This window comes from Pyxicephalus adspersus, chromosome 2, assembly GCF_032062135.1.
Source record: "Pyxicephalus adspersus chromosome 2, UCB_Pads_2.0, whole genome shotgun sequence".
NCBI lineage: Eukaryota > Metazoa > Chordata > Amphibia > Anura > Pyxicephalidae > Pyxicephalus > Pyxicephalus adspersus.
In genome coordinates this window covers 47,037,205-47,062,318 of record NC_092859.1, presented here as the reverse complement: position 1 = coordinate 47,062,318, position 25,114 = coordinate 47,037,205, and the positions used below count along the sequence as shown (strand labels likewise).

At 36.3% G+C, this 25,114-nt stretch overlaps 1 protein-coding gene across 1 annotated transcript in view; it reads right to left on the bottom strand.

Annotated features, from left to right (window-relative positions):
• LOC140323522 (histidine--tRNA ligase, cytoplasmic-like) overlaps positions 1–25,114 on the bottom strand; it is a 49,304-nt gene that overhangs the window by 3,975 nt on the left and 20,215 nt on the right. The window contains exons 7-10 of the mRNA XM_072400683.1: positions 23,930–24,037; positions 18,259–18,357; positions 8,004–8,097; positions 1,060–1,187 (exon numbers count right to left, since the gene is read on the bottom strand). Coding sequence (XP_072256784.1) covers positions 1,060–1,187; positions 8,004–8,097; positions 18,259–18,357; positions 23,930–24,037 — 429 coding nt within the window. The remainder of the gene's footprint in view (positions 1–1,059; positions 1,188–8,003; positions 8,098–18,258; positions 18,358–23,929; positions 24,038–25,114) is intronic.

Sequence of the window (25,114 nt, the reverse complement as noted above, 5' to 3'; positions counted from 1 at the left end):
CACAATCCTTACTCCACCTGCACTGTAGAGAAGGAAGGGGATGTGTCGGTAAATTTGAGTAGATAGAAATTTATATTTAAAAATGTCCGGTTTCCATATATATCTGTCTTTGTCAAAGTAGGACATGTTCAGGTTCAAATAACTACCACGTGCACATGCACAGAGCATGACTACTGTTGGTAAAGTTCAATGAAAAGCAGAAGCCATCCTCAAAAAGTTGTATTTGTATTCCTGGCTAAAACTTTTTGTTGTTTAAGGCTGAGTCTACACAGACGTTTTTAAAAAGGCATGTAAACATTCCTATTGGGTTTAAATGCACTTTTATTAGCGTTTTGAAGCTTGTCTTTTAAATGCTGGAAAACTTTTAAGATAAAGCTCATTAACGTGTCTCAAGGAAACGTCCTGGTGTAGAATAACCCATTGTAATGCAAGGGGATTCCAACCAAGGGTTTAAAAGCCTCAGGTTAAACACTTGGGAAAATGTCCAACTAGACTAAGCCTAAGAAAAACCTAAAACTCAAAAATCCAATAAAAGGGGCATAAAGCCTGTCCAGTGGACTGAAACTCACAGCTTCTATACATTTTGCCCATTGATTAAAAAAAAAAAAAAAATCTGGCCTTTGTCAGTTTCCTTTGGTTAGGATAAAACGCTCAAGTAGGGTCAGCAACATAGGTTGGACAAAAAAACAATATATTGGTTTTCTTCAGCAAAAAAAAAACAAAAAACCACCATAAACATTGGTTATCTACAGTAATGTTAAAGTTTTCAGTTAAATGTGCAAAACTGAACAATGCACGATCTCTGTGTTATTCTAATAAGCAGGAATCAAAAGAGCCTGTGTATGTATGAATGAAAAAAAGCTTCTTCCCATGTTTAAATAGGAATGCATATCACACACAGAATTATTTTTTTATCAAGTCTCTCTGAAAACATATTGTATGTTAGAATCCCTACCACATGTCATAGTACAGATGCTCTTCACTTTGGTCTGCATGTATTTTTTCACCTAAAACATTTCTGAATCTTAAAATTAAAGGCAAAGTGGCTTTGATGCAAACCTTGTCTGTCACTCCAAAGATTTCTAGGTATCGGTGTAGCAATTTTAAGTCATTCAAAGCCTCCATTGCCACCATATTCTGAGACACCAATGGGTCTTCACTTAGCCTCTGTATTAGGGACAGACCTCCTGAAAGTAAAAAATAATTTGATCATGTAGCATTCCAAAGAATAACACAAAACACTTGTATTGATTGTACTATTAGGCCACATACAGTGTACACCTGTAACAGCATTATTGGCAGGGCATACGATTTTATTTTCAAAATTGGAGAACATGTTAATCATACCTCAACATATTATAATATTTCTATAACATCACTGTGTGGTCAGCACTATGCACCTGTTCTTTGGAGATGTCCCTTTGGAAATTAAGGTGAAACATAAGAGGACATGTGTTGTGTTCTGTCCAGAGAGCTTTCCTACATGCCACAGCATAATGATGACCACCTCACAATATCAACCAGTGCAGGACCCACAACCCCAAGGATTTTCCAAACACAGGATGAAGAAAGCCAAATCCAACTGCAGCCTGCACTTTATATTTCCTATATGATACACTACACTTTAAAAAATTAGGAACCCTAATACCAAGGTATACAATTAATACATGTGCACATGTGCTGCTACAACTCACTAGCCAATTGGATGATACAATGAATTTAATTCCAAACCACATTTCAGATCTTCTCCAATCCACAAGTAGAGAATTACAGAGTAGAAAAGTATTCCCATCCCCTTTCTTTTCTTTCCAATACATCATTTGCTTTTGCTTCTTCTTTTTTTGGGAACCTACCCAAACCCCAATGTATTATCCAATTAATTTTTTAACTCTATCCCCCGTCATTACAACCCCAACCCCATTGGTACCATACATACTCTTCAAAAAATATGGCATTGCCCACCCTTAATAAAGTCACAATCCTCTGTTAGAAATATGCACACATACTACTGATCATGACCTAGTAAGATAAACAGATTTCAGCTGCCAGAGAGTCACTACAAACAAACATCCTATTTACCATCAAATTTTATGTTAATGATCAGCTGTATCTGAGCACACCGTCTTTGTTAAAACTGTTTACAATACTTTTTTGTTTCAATCAGTTTTATTAAAATTTTCAAAAGATATTACATAACAGGGAAAGAAAATATCACATACATAAACAAAGGAAAAGGAGGGCCGGAAATCTCCCGGCACACCATTTACATACAGTAGAATAATACAAGTGATATTTTACAATTGTATAACAGTGCAAATGAATATGTATACATCCACTAGTACATAAGAACCAGGGGTACAAAAAAAAAATACAGAAGGGAATAGACATGACAGAAAACCAGTCTTAACTGAAATAGGGTAACTAACCAAACATATGTATCTGGTGGAGCAACTAACAGACTCGTCACCGGATATACCGGGAGGTATATCAAAAAGGCACTTGTGCAATAATAATTTAACAGGGGGGGGAAGGGGATAATCAACTGGATAGCCCAGGGGAGAGGTGTGGGTTAGACAAGGTGGAAGAGAAGGAAGGGGGTGGGGAGGGAGGGGGAAGCGCCCGACTGGCCTAGCGCGCATTTATTCTATCAGAGTACTACACACCTACTCGAAACAGTTCGATCTACACTGATACTCTCATAGCTTAGATTAGATTATTGCCAAAGAACTTTGAATTGGGTAGATTCCTTGTACCAATCCCATGCAGACCATATCAACTTGTATTGTTCCCATTTATTGTCGTCCTGCGCCACAAGCCTTTCCAGATGCTGTATCTTTTCTAGTTCTGTAAACCAATCTTTCAAGGATGGTGCCGTGGTCTGCTTCCACTTTCTGGGAATAATGGACCTGGCAGCCGCGAGAAAAAGTCTCAATATATCTCTCTTGTTAGCCTTTATAGACCCCGGGAGGATAGACAACAAAGCTATCTGGGGGGTAATCCTCAAATCAGAGCCAGATACACGGTTGTAAATATCCACTATCTGAGACCAGAGCTTAAGAATATTGGAGCAATCCCACCAAATATGCAACATTGTGCCTTTATGGGTAAAACAACGCCAGCATCTATCGGACAGGGAAGGAAACATACGATGGATATCTGAGGGGCAGAGATACCATCTAGATATAATTTTGTAATTGCTCTCTTGAGCCTTACAAGGAAGAGACATTTTATGAGTTAAGATAAACGCTTTTTCCCAGTCTAACGGGGAAATAGCCTCTCCCAGTTCTTTTTCCCAGTAGCTTGTATAGGTGGGGGCGTTGTTAGTATGAAATTTAATCAGGATCTCGTAGATCTGTGATATCACATGGATCGGTCTATTAGGTGAGCGTAGTACCGATTCAAAAGTCGTGAGGCTACGCTGTGTGGGATACATAGCTAAAAAGGTTGAGACAAAAGAGGACAGTTGATTGTATCGCAACCACATTGAGGGGAGCCTCTGCACCCTGGCGCCAAACGAAGAGAACGGTGGAATACTTCCATGCTGGAGTATACTGCATATCTGCCTATTATCCTGAACTGACCAAAAGAGAAATTTTTTAGCATTCATTGCCGGTGGAAATGAGGGATTGTCAAACAAGGGAGTCATGGGTCCCACTATAGTAGACACATGATCCGTCTTAAGGAGATTGTCCCATTCTCGTAGGAGATCAAAAGTAATACAGGGTAACGGATGAAGAAATTGCAGTTTGGATCTGTTTACCCAAGGTATAGAACAAAGGTCAATTGGGGATAGAGCATTTTCCAGGGATACCCAGCTTTTCTCTTCTCTATTGTGGAACCAATCAACTACACGAGTTAGTAAGGCCGCTCTGTAGTAAGATCTAATATCAGGAACCCCAGCACCACCACAATTTTTAGGTCTGGTAATATATCGAAATGCTATTCTTGGACGCTTCGTTTTCCACAAGAACCTCCTACAGAGCAGTTGCAATTTACTAATAAAGGCCAGGGGTAAAAATATCGGGACTGTTTGGAAGATATATAGCATTTTGGGCAAAATATCCATTTTAAGGGTGTTGATTCTGGCAAACCATGAAAGGGGGAGTAGATCATATTTACCTAATTCCATCTTCAATTTACTTAGCAGCGGATCATAATTATACCTAAATAATTTATTAGGCTCAGCTGGTATGAAGATTCCTAAATACTTAAGTTTCTCATTGCAAAGCCTAAAAGAGGTATGATCTCTGAGGTACTGTACCTGGGCAGATTGAAGGGAAATATTGAGTATTTCGGATTTATCAAAATTCACTTTAAAATTACTGAGAGCCCCAAATTTTCCAAATGCCTCCAAAATAGCAGGGATGGTATTCTGCGGGGATGACACATACAGTAACAAAACTGTTTACAATACTTTTATTTACAAATACCTTGTCAAACCTACGTAATAAAAAATAGCCATTTACAAGAGACCTTATGATGCTATCAGCTCTGTTGTGGATTTTCCATGGGAAAATATGGAGTCAGAAGTCGCGAGACAGGAGAGAAGATAGGTTCAGTTCATATACTTTACCATGACTGTAAGAATTGGGAGATTTCCTTCCTAAATTCCAATAAACCTCTGGAAGGGGAAATAACATTTCTACATAAGAACCAGACATTACTCTAAAAGAATTACTTTGCTGTGCATGTGATCATCAAGGCAAACCAAGCATATGGTTTGTTCAGACATAAAAAGTAAGGAACAGCTTCATAAACTCAAAGCGGTATGTCTGAAGTCTGAACACAAGGGCAACTCAATCATACACCTAATCAGCTTGTATATAATAAAGTTGTTTAGCTGGAAAGCAGTCACAAATCACCAAAGTGGACTGTAGGAAGGCATAAGAAAAATAAACTTCATGTCACTATTTCAATTTATAGCTTTCTCTGAAAGGCTGTATCCAGTTAAATGTCAGGCCAAGAAAGGGAAATGATGATAAGTTATGTACCCAGGATTAGACAATTGCAATAGAAGCAAAAATGTAATTCAGCTGAAATAATGCGGAAAGCAATTTACGCTGCAATAACACCCAGCATGGCTAGAGTTTAGGAGGATACTTTCAAGAAATATGTTTATGGTATAGGTTAATGCATTTTTCTCTATGCTTTACTTTATGTAATGCTGAACATTTAAATAATCTATAAAGATTGTTCAGGTATGACAAAGATCTCTTGTAGCTATGCTAAATAAATACTTATTATAAGCTAGGTAAAGAGCATTTATTCTTGCTTATAAAATTGTAAAATGGCTTATATATGCTTATGTATTGGCCTGTGAGCAGGTACTATCTGTAAAGATAAGTTGCTGTATGAAAAGCTCATACAAACTTTTCTGCTACAGAGAAAAAAAGGTCATTAAAAAGGGTAAATAAAGGATGTTTTACTAAATATATAAGGAATGGTAACACATTTAAAGTTAGTTTTGTTTGTTTGCCGATTGTTTTTTTTTTTTTTTTCATTAATAAATGCCACATATTCTTATTCTCTCCCCAGCCATCGTCTTTATATCCATGAACGTTATTAGCATTCCTTAATGATGATAGTTGGGATAAACTCAGCTAGCCTTATAAAGAATCTCTTTATCATTGGGTCAGGTCTAAACTGCAATGACTGGAAGGATTAGTAAGTGACTAGAACTGGTAAAAGGCAAGCAGGGCCTGCATAAGTAATGAGAAAATGAGACTGCTGAGAGTATGGATAAAATGACTAAAGTTTAAACATGAACACTCATTTACTGCCTTAGGAACATATATCAGAATAACCGCTTGGTTATTCTGATTTGCTAATCACCATCCAGGGCCCCTAGCTATATTAAAAACATTACTTGGGCCAGGAACTAAATGTAAGTAATGCCAAGTAAAGCTTGGGGATAACCATTTTTACATTCAATTTTTGAAATGCTCAATGTTAATCTCAGGGAAGTTAGGTATTATTATTATTATTAACAACAGTATAATAAACAAATTACGCAGGGCTGTACATTAATATAGGGGTTGCAAATGACAGACATACAATGACACAGGAGTCAGAGAGGACTCAGAAGAGCTTACAATTCTAAGAGGAGTATAAACTTGTACAAACCTGCTCTGCGTCAGTAATTCAAAAGCCAAAGAAGCTGTTGGATCTCCTCAACAGTAGGGGAAACAAGTTAAAGAACTATAATCGAGACACCAAAGGCTAAGTTCTCCTGTATCCTGGGTCCCTTTATACTGACAACATTTTTCAGCAGTGTACAGAGTACATACACCTCTTGTATGTTGCTGCTAGCCATAAAAACCGACCATCATAGTGTCAGGGCAACTGAAATGCTCCTATTTGTTAATGCCAAGTCCCTGCAGATGCCTAGTAAAGCTCTCTGAATTGAAGAAGATACATTTTCATCAGTGAACCTGGGTAACCCAACAAACCTGACATGGATCTGGTCCAGAATTGAAAACAAATAGCAAAATTCTTAGGAAAAGCATTCCGGGGTTGCTGAATCCCCCAGCTTTACCAATGAAAGTGTATCCTCTCCAGCCTTGGGGAGCTTTAATAAATCAGGCCCATTAAGTCTCTAAACTGAACCATGTCCCCCCTTATGCTATTCTTCAAAGCTGTGTCAATCACAAAAGAAAAAATACAAATACTCTATGTTTTTTTTTATTAGTAGTGCCATCAATAGTAAATTGGGGCTGAGCATCACATGCAGTGTTTTGTTTAGCAGATCCAATTGCACTACAATTAATATTTACTATATTTTGTACACTCCTTACCATCCAACAATACATTTCCTTAGCCTTGCCTGTAGCATTTTGTTATTGGATCCATAATTTATGATCATACTTCAAGGCGTTGGAATTCTACATTTTCCTGATACATTTCTACAGGCATAACTACACTTTAATTAGCTTCAGCCAGATAAAATCTTTCGCCAGGGCAAGGCCCAATTATTTTGTGTTGCGGTGTATGCAAAAATAACTGCTGAAGATACAAAAAATGCCCTTTGGTTTTGCTTCTCTCCATTTATCATCACCTTTAAATGAGAACTCCGGGAAATAAATAAAAACTGTATTTGGTCTACATACCAAAAAAAATAAAAAAAGACATTTTTTCTTGACATTAAAATTTTCTTAAACCATGATATCTTAAACACCCCAAAATCCAGCATACCAGTTAACATTTCCTAATAGGAGAAAAGTAGAATTGCCTTCAATGGATGGCAAAATAAAATGGATGATGAAAAGCAGAACTGACAAAACATTGAAGTCTCTGATCTACAGCTCTGTCAGTCTCTTATTACAAGAACAAAGGGACAATAATGTAAACATTTAGCCTGCAAAGACAATTTAGCAGCTTGCCATGGGGCAATGCTAAGATAATAATAAAAATATAAACAAACAAAAATATTTGTTAACATCTTTAAATCTAAAGCTTTTATTAAGATCCGATAAGATATTTGGTAATCCTGCTCTGGAACTTTTTCAGTCAATTCCTATACTGGATGACAAAGCAATATCTTCATGTTATTGCATTTTGTTCTTCCAAAAGAGACTATAAGTGGTCATTTCAATATATATATTACAGGCATGGTCCACCATTGTCACCAACAGAAAACCTGCTTGTGCAAAGCCTTTGCAGAAAGTCACTGCAGAAGATTATCAATACTACAATGTAACAAATGATAAAAAAGGCAAAACAATGTCATTAAAAAAAGGCAATCATTTTTATGGCAATACGTTTATTATGCATAGTGCTTTGGCAAGCAAACTATTATTTAGTTTGGGATTAAACCTACTTTAAACTTTATATTCTGTGTATTATATGAAATATGCTCTAGTTGTTTAGCATAAAGCAGCCTAATAGGTAAAGGGGCACTAAAATCCTTAGAGTTGGTTGCACAGAAAAGAAAACTATTCAAGCAAGGTAGTACCTACTAAAACATATTGAAATAATTTTTTTGATTGCTCAGCCATGCCTCATACCGTTAAGCGTGATGTATTCACTCAGCCGGTCTACCATCTCAGGTCTGATCTCCTTCTCTTCAATCATTTCACTTCTGACCTTGTCCCAAGGAACCTAGAACAGACAAGTGATTTGTTGTTTTTTGTTTTATTTCTCAGCTGTCTGAATTACTGGAGTTGCTATATTGCCACCAGAGAAAACTGTGCGTGTTATGAAAAATGCAATCCAAAGAGCATTTGTGACATAAGGATGTTGAGAATAGATGGTGATGGCTGCTGTTAGGAGACACATGCTAATGCCTGACTGCAGAGCTATGAAAAGTTGTCTCTCTTTTCCTCAATCTGCTTCAGACCTTAAGTGCCACCCCAAGGCCAGGTTTAAATGATATTCCTGTACGTTAGCAGATCCGTTATCAAAGTACGTCTTTTTTTCAATAGTTTCTGCATAAGTCTTTGTACGTCCTTAAACGTTTAATAATAAATATGCTACTTTGACATTTTTTAGACCTTCTTTTTTGCACCTCATATCATTATAGTAATGAAAGATGTTAAAGAAAAATGCTGGTTTTATTTAAAATCTGGATATGGAGTCAGATGAAAAGCCATACTGAATAAACCTTTCTCACTGTGATCTGCAACTCTGACAGTCTCTTGTATTAGATGCAAGGAAAAAGTAGAGTCAAAGTCAAAAGTATATGTAAACCCGTATATGCGAACACCACAATTATATATAATTTACATGAACCCAATCGCTGAAGTATCACATACATGTTAACACAGGGGCTAAAAAAACAGATTGGCACCAATTGCTGAAGTATCACATACATAGTTACACAGGGGCTAACAATACAGATTGGCACCCAACAAAACCTCCAACAAGAGGGCTCATTGCCAACCCCCACCAAGGCTGCTGCTGTATCCTCCCATCTCTCCAAAAGGGTTCACTGGTTTCAGGAAACAATGTGGACTTCCTAGCCTTCCTCCTCGAGACTGCCATTGTTACCCACATCCCTGTATGTGTTAGGAATGGGGGAATCCTCCTCAACTGACCAGTGGCTTCTTCATTGGCAACACAGACACTTACAAGACTCTACCTTTCTAATAAAACATTGTCCCCAAAAGACATAGTGAGGCAATATCTTTCACAGCCCTGTGCAGCTGCAAAACTTGACAGAGTTTCTAATCCTATCTTTTAAATATTTTTATATTATGGCCAGATTGTCTTTTCCCCATATCACAACATTTTATCTTTCTTGATACCAGTTATTACCACTTTGCCAAAGAAAGACAAAATTGTTAACATTCAGTGAAAAACACAGGTAGATATACAGAGAAAATTGCCAAAATGTAACATCCAGTGAAAAAATATGTAATAAGTAATTCTCCTAATTACTTTTACTGCAGCGAATGAATAACACCACGTTTAGGGTGGTAAAAATCTTACGCAGCAAGTTTCTAGAAATACAACCAAAATAAACCAAACTGGATTTTTATATTGTCACAAATTTGGAAAAAACAAACAAAATCTGCAATTCAAAATAATCAATGTTGCTACTTGTGTGACTGCAACTGCTTCTTTAATTCTTCTGCAGCTTCTGCTTTCAGTTACATTCTCAGCATTTTCCATTTTCACTGTTTTTGTGTTTCTCTTTCCTTATTAAAAATTCTAAGGGTTCTCACCCAGACTTATATAGGGCTGCTACAGGCACATGCCTTTATTGCCTATATATGCATAAGAAAGCATGTCCAACAGAGACAAGTCATGGCTGTGCTGCTGCTTATTTACTGTCTATCCAGCAGACTTAGAATGTCTTCTTGACCAAGTGTTTTTATTACTGCTGGTGAATGACTATTTGGTATATGGTTTACAAGACTTGATCAGCAGAAAGTTGATATGGAAAAACTAAAGTTCCTCTAAAAAGTTGGCTGCAAACACATACAGCAGATGTAAAGAAAATCTTATATATATATATATATATATATATATATAGTAACATTTCCTTTATTAGGGGGTATTACATAATCGTTTCTAAACATAAGCAGGGTATCAATTTCATACAGAAATGTAGTCTTCCAAAATCAGTGGAGAGAGCCATAGGTCTCAGAGACAGAAAAGCCATGCACACATTGCCCCGGAGATCTGTGACAGAACGTCTGTACACTAAAATTTTTAGCTGCTCCACATAAACTCAAGGACTTCATTTAATTAGCTCAAAAAGGGCCATAAAATATAGACTTCTCTTCTATGAATACAATATTATACTAGTGGTTAAAATAGGAACAGACATCATCTGCTTGACTTGACCTTCAAGTAACAAGCTTTAGAGAAACTCCCACCCCACTATAAAGCCAAACAAATCCACTAATGAAATTAAGGTTGCTAGGAATCTGTGTGCAGATCATGTCAGACTACCAAATACAAAGTTTTATAAATAGTCTCCAACAAAACATTGTTTACAAGGCTTGAACAAAGTAATGCTGAAGCACACAAACTCCTCCGAGAGGCTTTTAGTTATATCAAGTACTATAGGAAGAATTTTTCTGCAATTTATGAGCATCTGACAGGCTTTCATTTACAAAATTGAATTGTATGTTGCAATTGGAATATTTGACTAGGTAAGTATTTGTAATAAACATTTTTTTAAATAAACCAATTTCTCCCAAGCAATGCTAAATTTAAAGGACCAATAATCAAAATCATTGTGTTTAATAATTGTAACCAGAAAATTAATATAAATATAGTTATCATTTTTTAAAAAATCCAACATGCCTTTATTTTTCTCTTCCATTACATGCTGACTACCAGGCTAGGACGATGGAGGAAATACCCATGGATGTACCATATTAGAGTTAATGAGAGGAAGAAGCCTTGGGGAACAAGAAATTCAATAAGTATCTCACCTTTTTCAAAAATAAGCAATTGGCTCTTGTATTACAGGAATATGGGGAGCTCTAAAAGAACATTTTTTCTGCTGCCTGAAGTTAGGCTTTAAAATATTATGCTATGTTCTACAGCTACCAGACACCCCACTCTTTAAAAACTTTAAAGTAAACCTGTATTGATCCCAAAGTTATTGTAGAAAAAATGTTTTTTTTCTGGAATGGGCTATTTTGGGATCTCTTAATTTACAAGGGGTTTGAATTATTAGTGGCAGCAGAGGATTCCTTTTACTAGCCAAGAAATCAATTTTGTATCAATGGATATTTCCAGATCCACCAAGTGTTTTATGTTTTTGGATATTCTCTGATACTCTACTGACTCTTACTAATAGGAAAATTGCCCACTCTTTTTGAATTAACCTTCTTGTATATGTCTAGACTTATTGACTCACCAATACTCCTGGAACCCACTGCAGAAACAAGCTATTTTCATCTTTGTTTTATCGTTTCATGATTTCCAATTGTCAGATCTTCTTTGGTTGTTATCTCTCTTTGTTATGTTAATTGAACAGTCTGGTTCATATTTACCTCATATTTGACTTTTTATGATTCTTTGATTGATATTTTGTCATTGTATTTAACACATCCTCAAATAAAAATAAATATAAAAAAAATCACAATTGGCCTCTCTAACTGACTGCATGTATATTCAGTACATTAGATAACCTGGTACCAGGCTATCATTTGACATACAACTACAATAATGATACTTATATCATTTTTTGGTTTTCCAGTTTAGTTGAAGTGAGTTGAAGCAATATGATAGCCAGAAATTTAGTAATGCGCTGAAAAAAGAAATAATGTTAAACCCAAAAGCTTGGATATGAGTATTTGTAGCAAATCACTCAACAAAAACTTTCTCATTTTCAAAGTCGAAGAAAAGTAGTAGCGAAATAAAACCAGTAGATGGCACTGTAGCTGCTTTTAAAATGAAAACCAGAAATCCAGGAGATTTGGATCTGACATTATGCTGTGTCAAGAACAGTATGCAATATTGTATTTTATTCTGAATAATGTCACATACAATCACATACAACTAACATATGAAATAAAACTTTAGTACTGGTTTAACTATCATTTTAAAACCACTTTAAACATCTAGACCCCTTTTTCACCAGTGTGTTGTCTCAATGTATGTGTGTCCTTGTCCAGCTTGAATGTATTGCACAAAATGAATGGCAATGAATGTATTGCTGCAGGTTTGTCATTAATGTGCAGTGTGTTACAACAACATACAGGAGTGAAAGGAGCTTTGTGGCAGTCCATGGTTTTTTAGAACAACCAGCTGATTTCAGTATCTATTGCATTTTTCCTTTACATTTTAAAAAGGGAGTACACAGCCAAGTGCCCCCTGAATTTGGTACTTTAGGACCCGATTACCTCTTTGGTATTATACTCCTACTAACTGCAAAACTATGTGCCCTGTTTATCACTCCAAGAACTGTCCAAGTTGCTCGAAGAAACAATGATCTTTTTTTTATTCTACCCTTATAGATAAAAAGTAAGAAACAGAAATCCAAATCTGCCTTTCACTACTTTTTTACCATGGAGGAACACTGGAACTTACCTTTGGAACCCTGGATAAATATACTTACAGCTAACAGTACTGTAATAATCAGTCATTACTACGTTACTATAATAGGTAGATACTAGAATATATAAAATAAAATAGCAATAATTTAGGCTCAATTTACAGTTCTAACACACATTTTTTTTTAATTTTAGACTTATAGGTAGAGTTGTAACATTAATATTGCAATGCGGGCATGACTTTGGTTGGACCATGCCTTCTTGTTACTGCACCACAATGCATTTTCCCTAAAGCCATACCAATATTCTGTGATTTGACATCCCATTACTGCTGCTAGATTATGCATCTGCCTATTTTGGAAGAAATCAGCTGCCGGTTCAGCAATGGCTTTGTAAAGTCAGTGGGCCCGATTTATTATAGCTCTCCAAGGCTGGAGAGGATACACTTATAACAGCGAACCTGGGTAATCCAGCAAACCTGAAATGGATTTCGTAAAGTCATTTCCTATTTGTTAGCAAATGTTTTCAATCCTGGACCAGATCCATTCCAGATGTTTGGGATCACCCAGGTTCACTGATGAAAGTGTATCCTCTCCAGTCTTGGGGGGCCTTTAATTAATCAGATCATAATGCTCATAAAAAGACCTTACTTCTACCATCCTCCACACTGAGGCTTATCAGGATAGTTCATCAGCATATGATTTTGCTGGAAACAATTTCTGGATATAGATGTCACCTCGACCTGGTCTGAGTTAAAAAAAAAACGTAAGAAGATAGCTCTAAGTACATGTGTGTTAAATATAGCTTTGCTTTATATTCAGTATCTTTTTTTATTTTTAGTTTTAAAACGTACCTAAGCAAGAGGGTTAACATGACAGGTAAGCAAGTAACATTTTTTTTAGAAGAGTGGTCTTCTTTTTTTTATCATGACGGGTTGCTTGTCATGAAAATATATATATATATATATATATATATATATATATATATATATATATATAAAACATAGCTGTACACGTGACAGGCACAAAAATAGCACATCCTACAATGCATATTTTCCCAGATGCTTAATCTTGGCATAGTAGGGCAGAGGGGGCTATCCATCAAACACCAGCTTCCTATATCTCATAAGATAATATCACTTTCCACTGTGTTATTCTGTGGGGTTGGTTCAGCAACCAGCAAAGCTGTTTGTGACACTGATGTATCAGCTCACACAAAAACAGAGCACTGGGTGTTATCTCATGGGAGATTATATCTAGAGATTGATGAATACACCACTTAGAATAGGAAAAAAATATGAAAGGGACTTTGTAACGCAGATCAATGAGTACTTTATCACAATGCAGCCAATTGAATATTGTGTGCATCTCTTGCATCATTACAAGCGTTCTCAATCATTACATACTTCAGCCCTGCTGGCCAGGAGATTAATATCTGCCCTGCACAACTTAATCTTTACCTGGCAGGAATGACAATAATTTGTGGCATACCCACTTTGTACTGAGTAATAGTTATGCTGTATTATGATGGATTTCCTGATCACATTCTTGTTATCGGAAAGGTCCCTGCAATCATTTAAACTGAACGATTCTCTGTTTCAGGGACGTGCTGTATTTTAAAAGTCAATATGTACATTGCATCTACTTGGAAAAAAGATATTGATAAGAGAGGTTCTGCTAGCATCATTCTCGATCATGTATGAAACTAAAAAGGTATAATTAGATGCTTCTTTACAAAACTAGATTGGGGCTTAACAAGGACCCTAGTTGGATAAATCTTTAAAGACAACTAGTCATGGCTATATGCAAGAAATTAAAGCTCAGTATTAAAAAACCTCTGCCATTTTTTTTTTTTTAAAGACAGCTGTTTGCAGGGTAAATTTGACAACTAAAGGTAGTTGCACACATCTGCATAATCTCTGACTCGCTTCTGCTAAAGCAAAATGGCAAACTCTTTTAAACAGAAAAAACTCTGATAATTGCAGGTAGTATCAGATTAGCCTTCTATCCCTATTATCTCCAGGAGATTTGATAAGGCAGAAACTGTTAGGGCAGGGTCCTTGTGCTGGCCCTTACGCTTGGGGTAGTAGAACCTGACTGAAATCATACATATTCACATTCTGCAATTTCAACAGCAACCACTATGGTTATTGGATATAAACTAGTGGTGAACAAATTTCATGACATATGGGTCTTAAGTGACTGCGTTAAGACTGGCGGTGAGGTTGCAGTGTGGTTACCCCTTCCTCATGCCATGGAACCCTGTCTAGGAGTACTGCTCACTGCCACCTGGAGTCAAATCTGCAGATGTACTGAGCAGCTGGTGGGGTGCCTGTTACACATAGCTGACCACTTACCTTCAGTGACCCTCAATTTTTTCTGGAACAGAGGGATGTTGGCAACTGGAAATATGGGAGCCAGTAAGAAATGCCTTTTGTCGACCCCCCTACCCAAATAAAATTTTATACTAATCATATCATACTACCTTGTCACACAAAGCTATCCCCTTACTCTCTATGAACCCCAATTTCTCTCTAACAAAAGGGAACTGTAACTGCAAGTGGAGGACTCTTGTGCCTAAATTTCATCACTATGGCGCCATCACAAAAAATTATAACTGTCATAGCGTGCCATCCTGTCACACAAAGCTGGCCACTTTCACCTTCTGTAAACTCTAATTTCTTAGGATCGGGGAGGTGTAGGAACCTGAAGATGTACAATAAGGTCCATGAATATTTGCACAGAGACAACTTTTTTCTAATTTTGGTTCTGTACATTACCACAATTAATTTTAATTGAAACAACTCAGATGCAGTTGAACAGCAGACTTTCAACTTTAATTCAGTGAGTTGAACAAAAAGATTGCATAAAAATGTGAGAAACTAAAGCCTTGTTTTTAACACAATCACTTCATTTCAGGGGTTTAAAAGTAATTGGACAATTGACTCAAAGGCTTTTTCATGAGGTGGTGTGGGCAATTCCTTTAATATGTCATTATCAATTAAACATGCCGTCAAAGAGGACTCCATGCAGGTGAAACAAGCCATCCTTAAACTGCAAACACAGAAAAAAAAACATCCGAGAAATTGCTACAATATTAGAGGTGGCAAAATCTACAGTTTGGTACATCATGAGAAAGAAACAAAGCACTGGTGAAATCAGCAACGGCAAAAGACCTAGATGTCTACGGAAGACAACAGTGGTGGAAAATCATAGAATCATTTCCATGGTGAAGAGAAACCTCTTAACAGCCAACCAAGTGAACAACACTCTCCAGGAAGTAGGCGTATCGATATCCAAGTCTACCATAAAGAGAAGACTGCATGAAAGTAATACAGAGGGTGCACTGCAAGGTACAAGCCACTCATAAACCTCAGGAGTAGAAAGGCTAGATTGGATTTTGCTAAAAAAAATCTAAAAAAGCCAGCACAGTTCTGGAAAAACATTCTTTGGACAGATTAAATCAAGACCAACCTTCAAAAGTATGGAGAAGGCGTGGAACAGTTCAGGAACCAAAGCATACCACATCATCTGTAAAATGTGGCGGAGGCAGTGTGATGGCTTGGGCGTGCATGGCTACCAGCGGCACTGGGACACTAGTGTTTATTGATGATGTGACACAGGACAGAAACAGTTGAATACATTCTGAGGTGTTCAGAGACATACTGTCTGCTCAAATCCAGCTAAATGAAGTCACATTGATTGGGAGGCGTTTCATAATACAGATGGACAATGACCCAAAACATACAGCCAAAGCAACCCAGGAGTTTGTTAAAGCAAAGAAGTGGAATATTCTTGAATGACCAAGTCAGTCTCCTGATCTGAACCCAATTGAGCATGCATTTCACTTGTTGAAGACTAAACTTCGGACAGAAAGGCCCACAAACAGCAACTGAAAGCCGCTGCAGTAAAGGCCTGGCAGAGCATTAAAAAGGAGGAAACCCAGCATATGGTGATGTCCATGAGTTCAAGACTACAGGCTGTCATTGCCAGCAAGGGGTTTTCAACCAAGTATTAGAAATTAACATTTTATTTTCATCTTTTTGAGCCCCTGAAATGAAGTGATTGTGTAAAAAAAAAAGGCTTTAGTTCCTCACATTTTTATGCAATATTTTTGTTCAACTCACTGAATTAAAGCTAAAAGTCTGCAGTTCAACTACATCTGAGTTGTTTCATTTAAAATGAGTTGCGGTAATGTACAGAACCAAAACTAGAAAAAAAGTCTCTGTCCAAATATTTATGGACCTAACTGTAGCAGTAAGAACATGTAGCTCTTGGCTGTCACATGAACTGTATTTATTTGGAAGTATCTATTGCAGAGATTTTGGGATACAAAGAAGGTTAGTGCCCTCTAAAACTGACTGAATGTATTGTATGGTGTAGTTTCTGCTCTGTGGTTCAGGAATTGTGAGTGGGGAGTAATATATGACTGGTCAGCTCTGTTTTATATCTTTCAATAATTAAATGAGCATTAAATGGTGAGTGCAGAAATTCTTGATTTGTCATTTCCTTTATTTGGTGCATGTACATGACAGCAGTAACTAGAAACAATTCAATTTAATTTAATTTTAAATATGACTATTCTAGCTTTAAACATACATCTTTAATGTTTGTTTGCATTGTGGCCTGCGGGTTTTATCTCAATGTAAACAGCAGCCCCAGATGAAAAAAGGTTGGGCACCACTGGCCTAAGACATTTTTAAATGAGTTACCATGCTTTTTGAGTTGTTGGAGAATGGGGACATACTTCAGTAGACAGTCATAGACTGGAGACACATTGAACTGCTAAAGATCAATGTCATCACAGCCCCTTTATCAGCCAATTTAAAGATTTCTTGTGCCGCATTTGATTATGTATGTCACTAAGGCAGATTTGTTATAAAAAATTCTGCGGGAAATAAATAAATACATAAAAGGAGGAGAGAAATGGACAGCATAGACACAGATAAAGCAGTGTGAATGAAATAATCCAAACCAAGTATAGATTGAAAAATTAGGTAAGGAGATTCCCACTGTAGGCAAGGACCTCGAGTGCTACACAATAGGTGGCAGAAAGCCATATGCAACCCCCAGGCCAAAAGCTGGACACCAGGGTTTGTATTTAAAATAGGTCACACCATTACAATTCTACAAAATGTGTTTTTTTGTGTGCAAAAAGTAATCTTGCCTGTGTACCCACCCTTCTCTGAATATCATACATTAAACATTCAAGAAAATCTAAAACAATAAACTTTCCAGCTCCCATGAACTGTGGTATAATGTAGTAGAAGAACAAACTTTTAGGCAGTCTAACATCACAAAGAAGGAATTCAAAAGCTGTTTTTTTTTATAAACAATAGTAAAATTTGTTAGATGTGCCAATAAAGTACTTCTAAAAGTATTTTTCATTTTTGAAAGCATGGGTTATACTTATGCTAACTCTTGTCAGGTTTTTGGCCATCTGCTTCCCTTCAGGGATATATCTTCATTTCCTATTCTTTAACAGTAAGCAATAGTAAATCTCTCCAAAATAAGGTAATGCTCTGTTAGACAGTTGTCATTGTAACAAGTGTTCCCTCTGTTCAGGTGATCAACTAAATGATATCTGCAAATTTTTGTTTTTTTTTGCACATCAATAGAAAACCAACAAAAGATACATACACTAACCGATAGAAATGACTGATGGATCCATCATACTGCTGCTTCAACCATCCTAGCCTTGTGACAACCAGGGAAAAGTCAATTGGCTACAGCAGTTCAAAAGCAAACACCATTGTTATGACCCTACACAGCACATTCAGCTTTTTACATGTAAATGTTGATTTTACCTTGTCCATCTTGTCAATGGAGGAGCAAACGGTTTTGAACTTGGATTCTGGGACGCCACAAACAGTAAGTATTCCAGATAGAAGTCTTCGATCATTCACCTAATAAAAAGCAGAAATCAGATTTAGAGAATTTCATGTTACCCAGCACATTGTACTCAAGAATTAAAACAGTGGCATTATTGCACTACTGCAATACAACTTTGCCCATACTGTACAATACATAAGTATACCAGCTTGCCTTTTCATGCTTGCACGAAATTTTGGGTTGACCAACCATTGACTAGACCTCATTATATGAACTATGTATAGAATAAAAAAACTGCAAGATTGCTAGAGATTTGTAAAGACTCAATAAGCCCCATTGATGTAGCAGAAGAAAAGGGAAATCCCCAAAATGAGTTTGGAATAATATCCTTTTTTACACACCCCAGAATGCAGGAATGGTTCTAGAGGAAATAAAAATGAAACACTGAAAAATTTTTGTATATAGGAAAGATCCTTGGATCTAAACCAGGAAATTTAAACAGACGGATAAATATTTGCGCATAATGCAGTGCCACACCACTAAAGTTTACAGTAGCAACTCAAAATACATTGCACCAGCTAAACATTTCTCATCCTAGTGGACACAACATTAAATTTTTGTTAAAAAAATATTAGGTAGGGTATGCTTCTACACAAATAGTGTTAGTAAACTGGTTAGTATCATGATTAGAAGTTAATATTGGAGGTAAGGTTGGTGTTATGGGGTAAGTTCTGGAGAAAGGAGTTTAATAAAGTTAACACATTGCATAAAGTTGCTGTAGGGAGTTCACTAGGTATTTTTTAATCAGTTTTGTTGCATTCTTTCCAGGTGGCAAAATTAAGTGGCTATAGGCAGCTCTACAAATGTTATATATATATATATGCACTGAAATCAAGAAATACAGAAAATTGCAGGAGTGTACAGGTCCAGTGGGTGTGTGTTAATGGCAGTCAGGATGGTGTTCTATTATACCTTCTTTGTTCTTTGGCATGCTTCATCAAGATGGATGATGGAAAAAAAGGAAGATATTATGCCACCCTGAAACCACCTACAACGACTTTCAAAGGAGCAATTAAGAAATTCCCATAAAAAATGGGTAGTTTTGTGGGATAGATGATAGAAACTTACATATAAAATAAAAAAATACAAATACAAAAAATACTAAATATTAGGTGCCCAATATTTTAGAATCTGTATTGGATATTGTAACGGTGTTTTTTTCATTGTTAGGTATATAAATAAAGATTTGTATTTTTTTTATATTATTGGTAAGTTTCTATCACGCAAAACTACCTATTTTTTGTATGAGGCTTTTTTAATTGCTATGGATATTTTTAGTAGGAGGATATTGTATTTTTGGTGAAACATAATGGTTAATGGAGTATAGAGGAACCTTCTAACTTGGAAAACATAATAGGTAGTTAACCTTCTCACTAATTATTTTTGGTTGTTTTCTATGTGCCAATCTCTACAGGAAGCAGCTTTTCACTATGTTGCCTGATAAACACATGTGTGTACTGGTGTGCTGGGACATCGTTATGAATGCAGTTTTTACACATGAAACGGGCCTTCATGTAAGCACTGCAAAGATGTCTTCAAACTGAAGGCTTTTTTATGATAGTGCAAAGAAGTACATAATTCAGTGATCGATGTGCAAACCTAATGAGGTTAGCAGATTTTTTTTTGGACATAAAAGCTATGTCAACTTTAGCAGGTAAAAATGGCTCCAATTTGATTACTAAATATCATTTTCTGGGCTATGCTTTATTAACCAGAGGGCACCCTGAGAAACACTTTAAATAATAAGTGTAGTTCGATCAAAGGCATACAGCCATTCAGGGTGATCACCAAGCTAATTGGAGGGAAAATACCTAAATAATCAAAGTCTTGGCCAAAACTTCTTGAATTATCCCATAAAGCCATCTACATTTATTCAAGCATTTTTCTAATGAGCACTGCAATGGATCATGATCGTGTGTTTTGCCCCTTTTGATCTATTCATATACAAACCCAATCCTCTTAGGAAACCAACCATGATGGACCTAATTTATAGTACTGCTTGCCCATAACAAATTGCACTGATCTCATTCTTTCTTACAAGTATCCAACAATTCACCAATCACATCTTTACTAGGTTTTGAATAATTTGGTTTGCCCTTGTTGTTAGATTGGTCCTAGTCTAGTCCAATAAATAGCAAGTTTGAAAAAAAATTTGGACTTCATGTTGTCAATAATATGTCAATCACAAGATCTAGTCTCATAATTGTCAAAGGCAAAAAAAATGGTATTTAGAATAGCATTTCTGGTAGCATTATCAGACCACAGATATCTATGATTATCATCATTGAACAACTACTCCTGCAATGAATAAAAATGAATTGAAAAAAAAAAACACTTAAAAGAACAAAAACTTTACAAAGGCAAAAGTAAAGTAAGATTGAAATTGCCTCATTCACTTGAAACCCAATCTGAGACAAAATGTCACTATTTCTCTACAAAATGACTAGGTAAAGCATGATCTGTTTTAGTTTTATCTGATTGATAGTATAATAGAAAATTTAGTCTTTCACCCCTGCATGGCCTCTTCAACATACAAAAGATCACAGGGGCATGTTAAACAATTTACAGCAATATCAGGATTCCCGTTAAACATATTCCTTTATTTTAAACCCCATTTTGATGGTGAAAAATAAAATTAGATTTCAGGGTGCACCTGAACACAGAACTGATGATTAGCCATAATTTGGGGAACATCTAAACATTGTTAATCACTTCTTCTGAAAAATAGCATTTGGTAGTTGAGGGTGCCTAGGTACTTCTGCACCCACTGCCCTATTGATGTATATTTGCAGTATGAGAAGAGCTACTGTCTGTAATGGCTAATCTGGTTAATGGCTAACGGCTGTGTGTCACTCAAAGGAGAAGAAACTTCCCCCAGAGTGACGTCATGATGCCAGAACCTGCCCACTCTACCATTGCAGGTCTGAGCCTGCAATGGGAGAATGAGCGGGTTGTGTCCAGAGACAACCCGCCCACCGCCCTGAGCCTGAGATTCATACGGGGGACATGGCCCGCGGATCCTGCCGTCCAGGGGGGTCAGAAAAGGATCCCACTGGGGGGCGCACCAGCCAGAGCTGTGGACCACCGGTTAGCGTCCGCTGCTCTAGTTAGCCATCAGGTCAGCAGCTCCCACTTAGGGGAAAAAAACCCTGTGGCTGCAAAGATGGACATCCCTACATAAAGAAATAATGCATAACAAGGCAGGGCACAATCTTCATGTAGTTTGCATGTTCTCACCATGTTTGAATGGGTTTCCTCTGTGTTCACTGGTTTCCTTCACCACCCCAATAACATGGAGTTAGGTTAAATAGCCTTTTTAAATTGGCCCTAGACCATGCTTCTGATGTATGCCTATGTTAGGGACATTATTGTGTGCCAAAGGGACAGTTAGTCCATTAGGATTAACTGTAAGGGGACCACAGGTAATACTGATGACCTCTGCATGCCTTTTTTTGAGTAGAGTTTTCATAGTTCACGTCTTGTTTGCAAACATGATTACATTGTGAACATTAACAACAACAAAATGTGTCATTAGGTTGTGCTGCCAGGCATATGTTTTATATTCCTTTTAAGGATCCAACAACTGCACTTACAATCTTGACTCCAAAAGCTAAATTCTGTATGCAAGGTTTTTTTTGTAATATAAAATATAAGTAAATATAACATTCAAATATTCTTTTTTGTTATGAGATCATTAATCATCATCAGAGATCATTAATCAACTTAAGTGAGTGTTTTGTGGTGGCTGCTTTTTTCAGGCTAAGAATATTTTCAGCATATACATAAAATAGCAGATAATCTTGCCCAAAATGTAATGTCCTATTGTTATTGTTATCTTTCTCCTCTTCTTCCTATCCCTGACATAATGAACATGAACACAGGTAGACATGGGATGACTGAGCAAAGCCACACCTGGACAAGAAGTGGATCATTTTGAGCCGCTAAAAAGAAAAAAAAATAAAGGCAGCCATCACATTAAAGGGTTGGTAGTTTTCAATATATCATTCTTAAATTTTCTCTTTAAAATAAATCTCTCATATGGTAGTGCAGCCGCCAAATAACAATACACCAACAAGTGCAGGGTGATGTGATTGCTGTACACAACCAAGATGTACTACTAAGAGGTCACTAGGTTTTCAGTCATCCACGTTATCAGTAGTTACAATGATACAAGCAGTAATTTCCTTCACAATCCAGAGAAAAAATACCACAGGAAAGACACCTGATTTTATGGTATATGTCCTTCCAAAAATGTTTGGGTGACCCACAGCATGTTTATTTGGTGTGGGTTGTAGAGATGGTTGGATTTGTTATGCACAAACACTCATGACCTGCTTTTTGTATGATGAATTTGTGCCATCCTTCATTTCAGAGAGCGAGTTATCTCATTTGTCTGTAGTCCCTTTGATTTAACATTTGATTTGGTAATTTAATAAGTTTAGCTCTTGCTGTCAGAGTAAATTTTGGTGAGTTTTCTTATTTTAAATTCATTATTTTAATCCACTAATAATGTGTCCATAAAAAAAGAAAAAACCTGTAAGGTCGCAAAGCCCCTTTTGTCATTGCTCTTACTGGAAGGAATTAGAGGCACAGTGCCAATAGATGTCTGGTCAAAGACAAAATGAAGTTTTCTAAGCAACTAATCAATTACATGCCCCAGACAAACAAAGTTTGTGGTTTACAGAACAAGGTTTGGTTGTTATAGGACAAAGGCAAGCAGAATTACAATGAGCTTGAAAGAAAAAAAAGCCATTCTGTGGGGTGAGACATTGTGGCTCAAAAGAAGCCGGCAAAGTATTCTCTTCCACGCCATGAGGTGATATGGTGTAAACCTGCTATTGGCACACAATCATAACAATTTTAGGTCTAACCAGCAGGCAAATGGGAGAAAATATGTGACCTACGCGTATTACTTATTATATACATATTTATATAATAATTTGTGTTATTCACTTTTCAAGTGATCTTGTGAAACAATGTCAGTTTTTATATCATCTCCTACTATAAAATTTTAACTGTATAATTCATTAAAGGTAAAACTGTTAATGACTGTAAATCAGTCCTACCATTTCTGTGATTCAGACAGTTCTCCCAGACTCCATAGCCACCACTTTCCAAGAGATGGAGAATTTGGTGGTGTCACCTCCCCATCTGCATCCTGGTAATTGGACATTGAAAAGCCAGTAACTCTCACACTACTCTCTACTAAAAAAAATGTGTATAGAAAAACATTTACATTTAACTATACAAAGTATAATTTACTGTAAAAAGTCTGAAATTTGTAGCAGAATGTAAATTATAGAAAGTAACCATTAAATCATTTTGACAAAACTTCTAGACAATAAAAATGCATCATATCACCTGTAGATGCGGGGGTATTTCCAGAGAGCAATGCAATAAAATGAGATTTTACAAACTAAATGCTGTGTCAGAGCACTCTGAAGAAGTTCTATTTAACACTAATTACACATTCCACAAAAAAAAGCAGAAAGTGCAAAATCTACTACAGCCTACCATCCAAAGAAACATATGGTTTTAGTTCATTCCATTAAGTGTGAGTTTTATTTGTTTCAGATCAGCACTTACCTTAATGAGAAAGTCTCCCAGTTCCAGCTCACTGAGGATCTCATACATAATCTTCAGACATTCGGCGTCAGGGATCATGGGGTCGTAGTGTCCAGCAATGTCAAAGTCCTGCCATGAATATGCATAGTGGGATCAATAGAGACAGGCCAAGCCATGCAAGATAGATGGGGTCACATTTAAAAACTCATACATTTTAAAGAGCAATGACAAACATTGTTTTCATAATGCCAGCATGTTGTAAGTGATATTATTTATAAAAGCTGAAGAATGTTTTCCAGTAACAAAAGTAAATATGTAAGGATATTTACACTTTTCCAGAATTTTCAATTACTCAGTTTTAAGCTTAGATAATCACTAGAATTCCTATGTTAAGCCTCAAACCTATCCTTCAGTAAATACAGCATGTCAAATTCAATAGTGGATCAACAGACACAGGCTTGAAATTATATACACATATCCACTTTTCCTGTAAAAATTGACCCTAACCTACAGCACAGTACCTCGTAATCCTCTTTATTGGTCTTTTAATATAATTGATGGTTCTGTGGCCTGCTAAGGTAGCCCATTAGGCTGAGCAATGTTAAATCTCTATTAAAAAAATACATTTGAGTATATATGCAGACATTTCTATATTAACATCCAATGAACTTTCTTACATGTTGTCACTTAAAGTGCAATTATGGGCAAAAAAAGGTCTATATGATGCAGTCTGACATTAGCAATAATATTTAGATCCATGATCATCACAATCAATACATGCTCTATGATTCCTAGTATTACCCTGATTAAGCATTATCTGTGAAATGTGTTGGATCCTAAAGTCTAGAAAAAACAACATATACTAATATATATATTATATTATAGTATAGTATAACACAGATGGAGCATGACTTTTTATTATATTGATGTATCACATAAGAGGTCATGTAAACAATTTTGTATGTATCTTTTTAAAACAAATTATTGATTATGCCTTAAAAACATACTTTCAGACTCATCCTCAAGCTGTTAGGATGAGACTTTATACGGTTTGTAAAAATATTGTTGTAAGTTTAAGTAAGGTAGATTTACTATACGGTTAGCAATGAAAGGAATTAAAATATTGTATATTATATGGTCATTTTGAATGACCCAAGTTTGTGACAGGTCTATTTTAAGTTATAACATGTTCTATACCATTCCAAT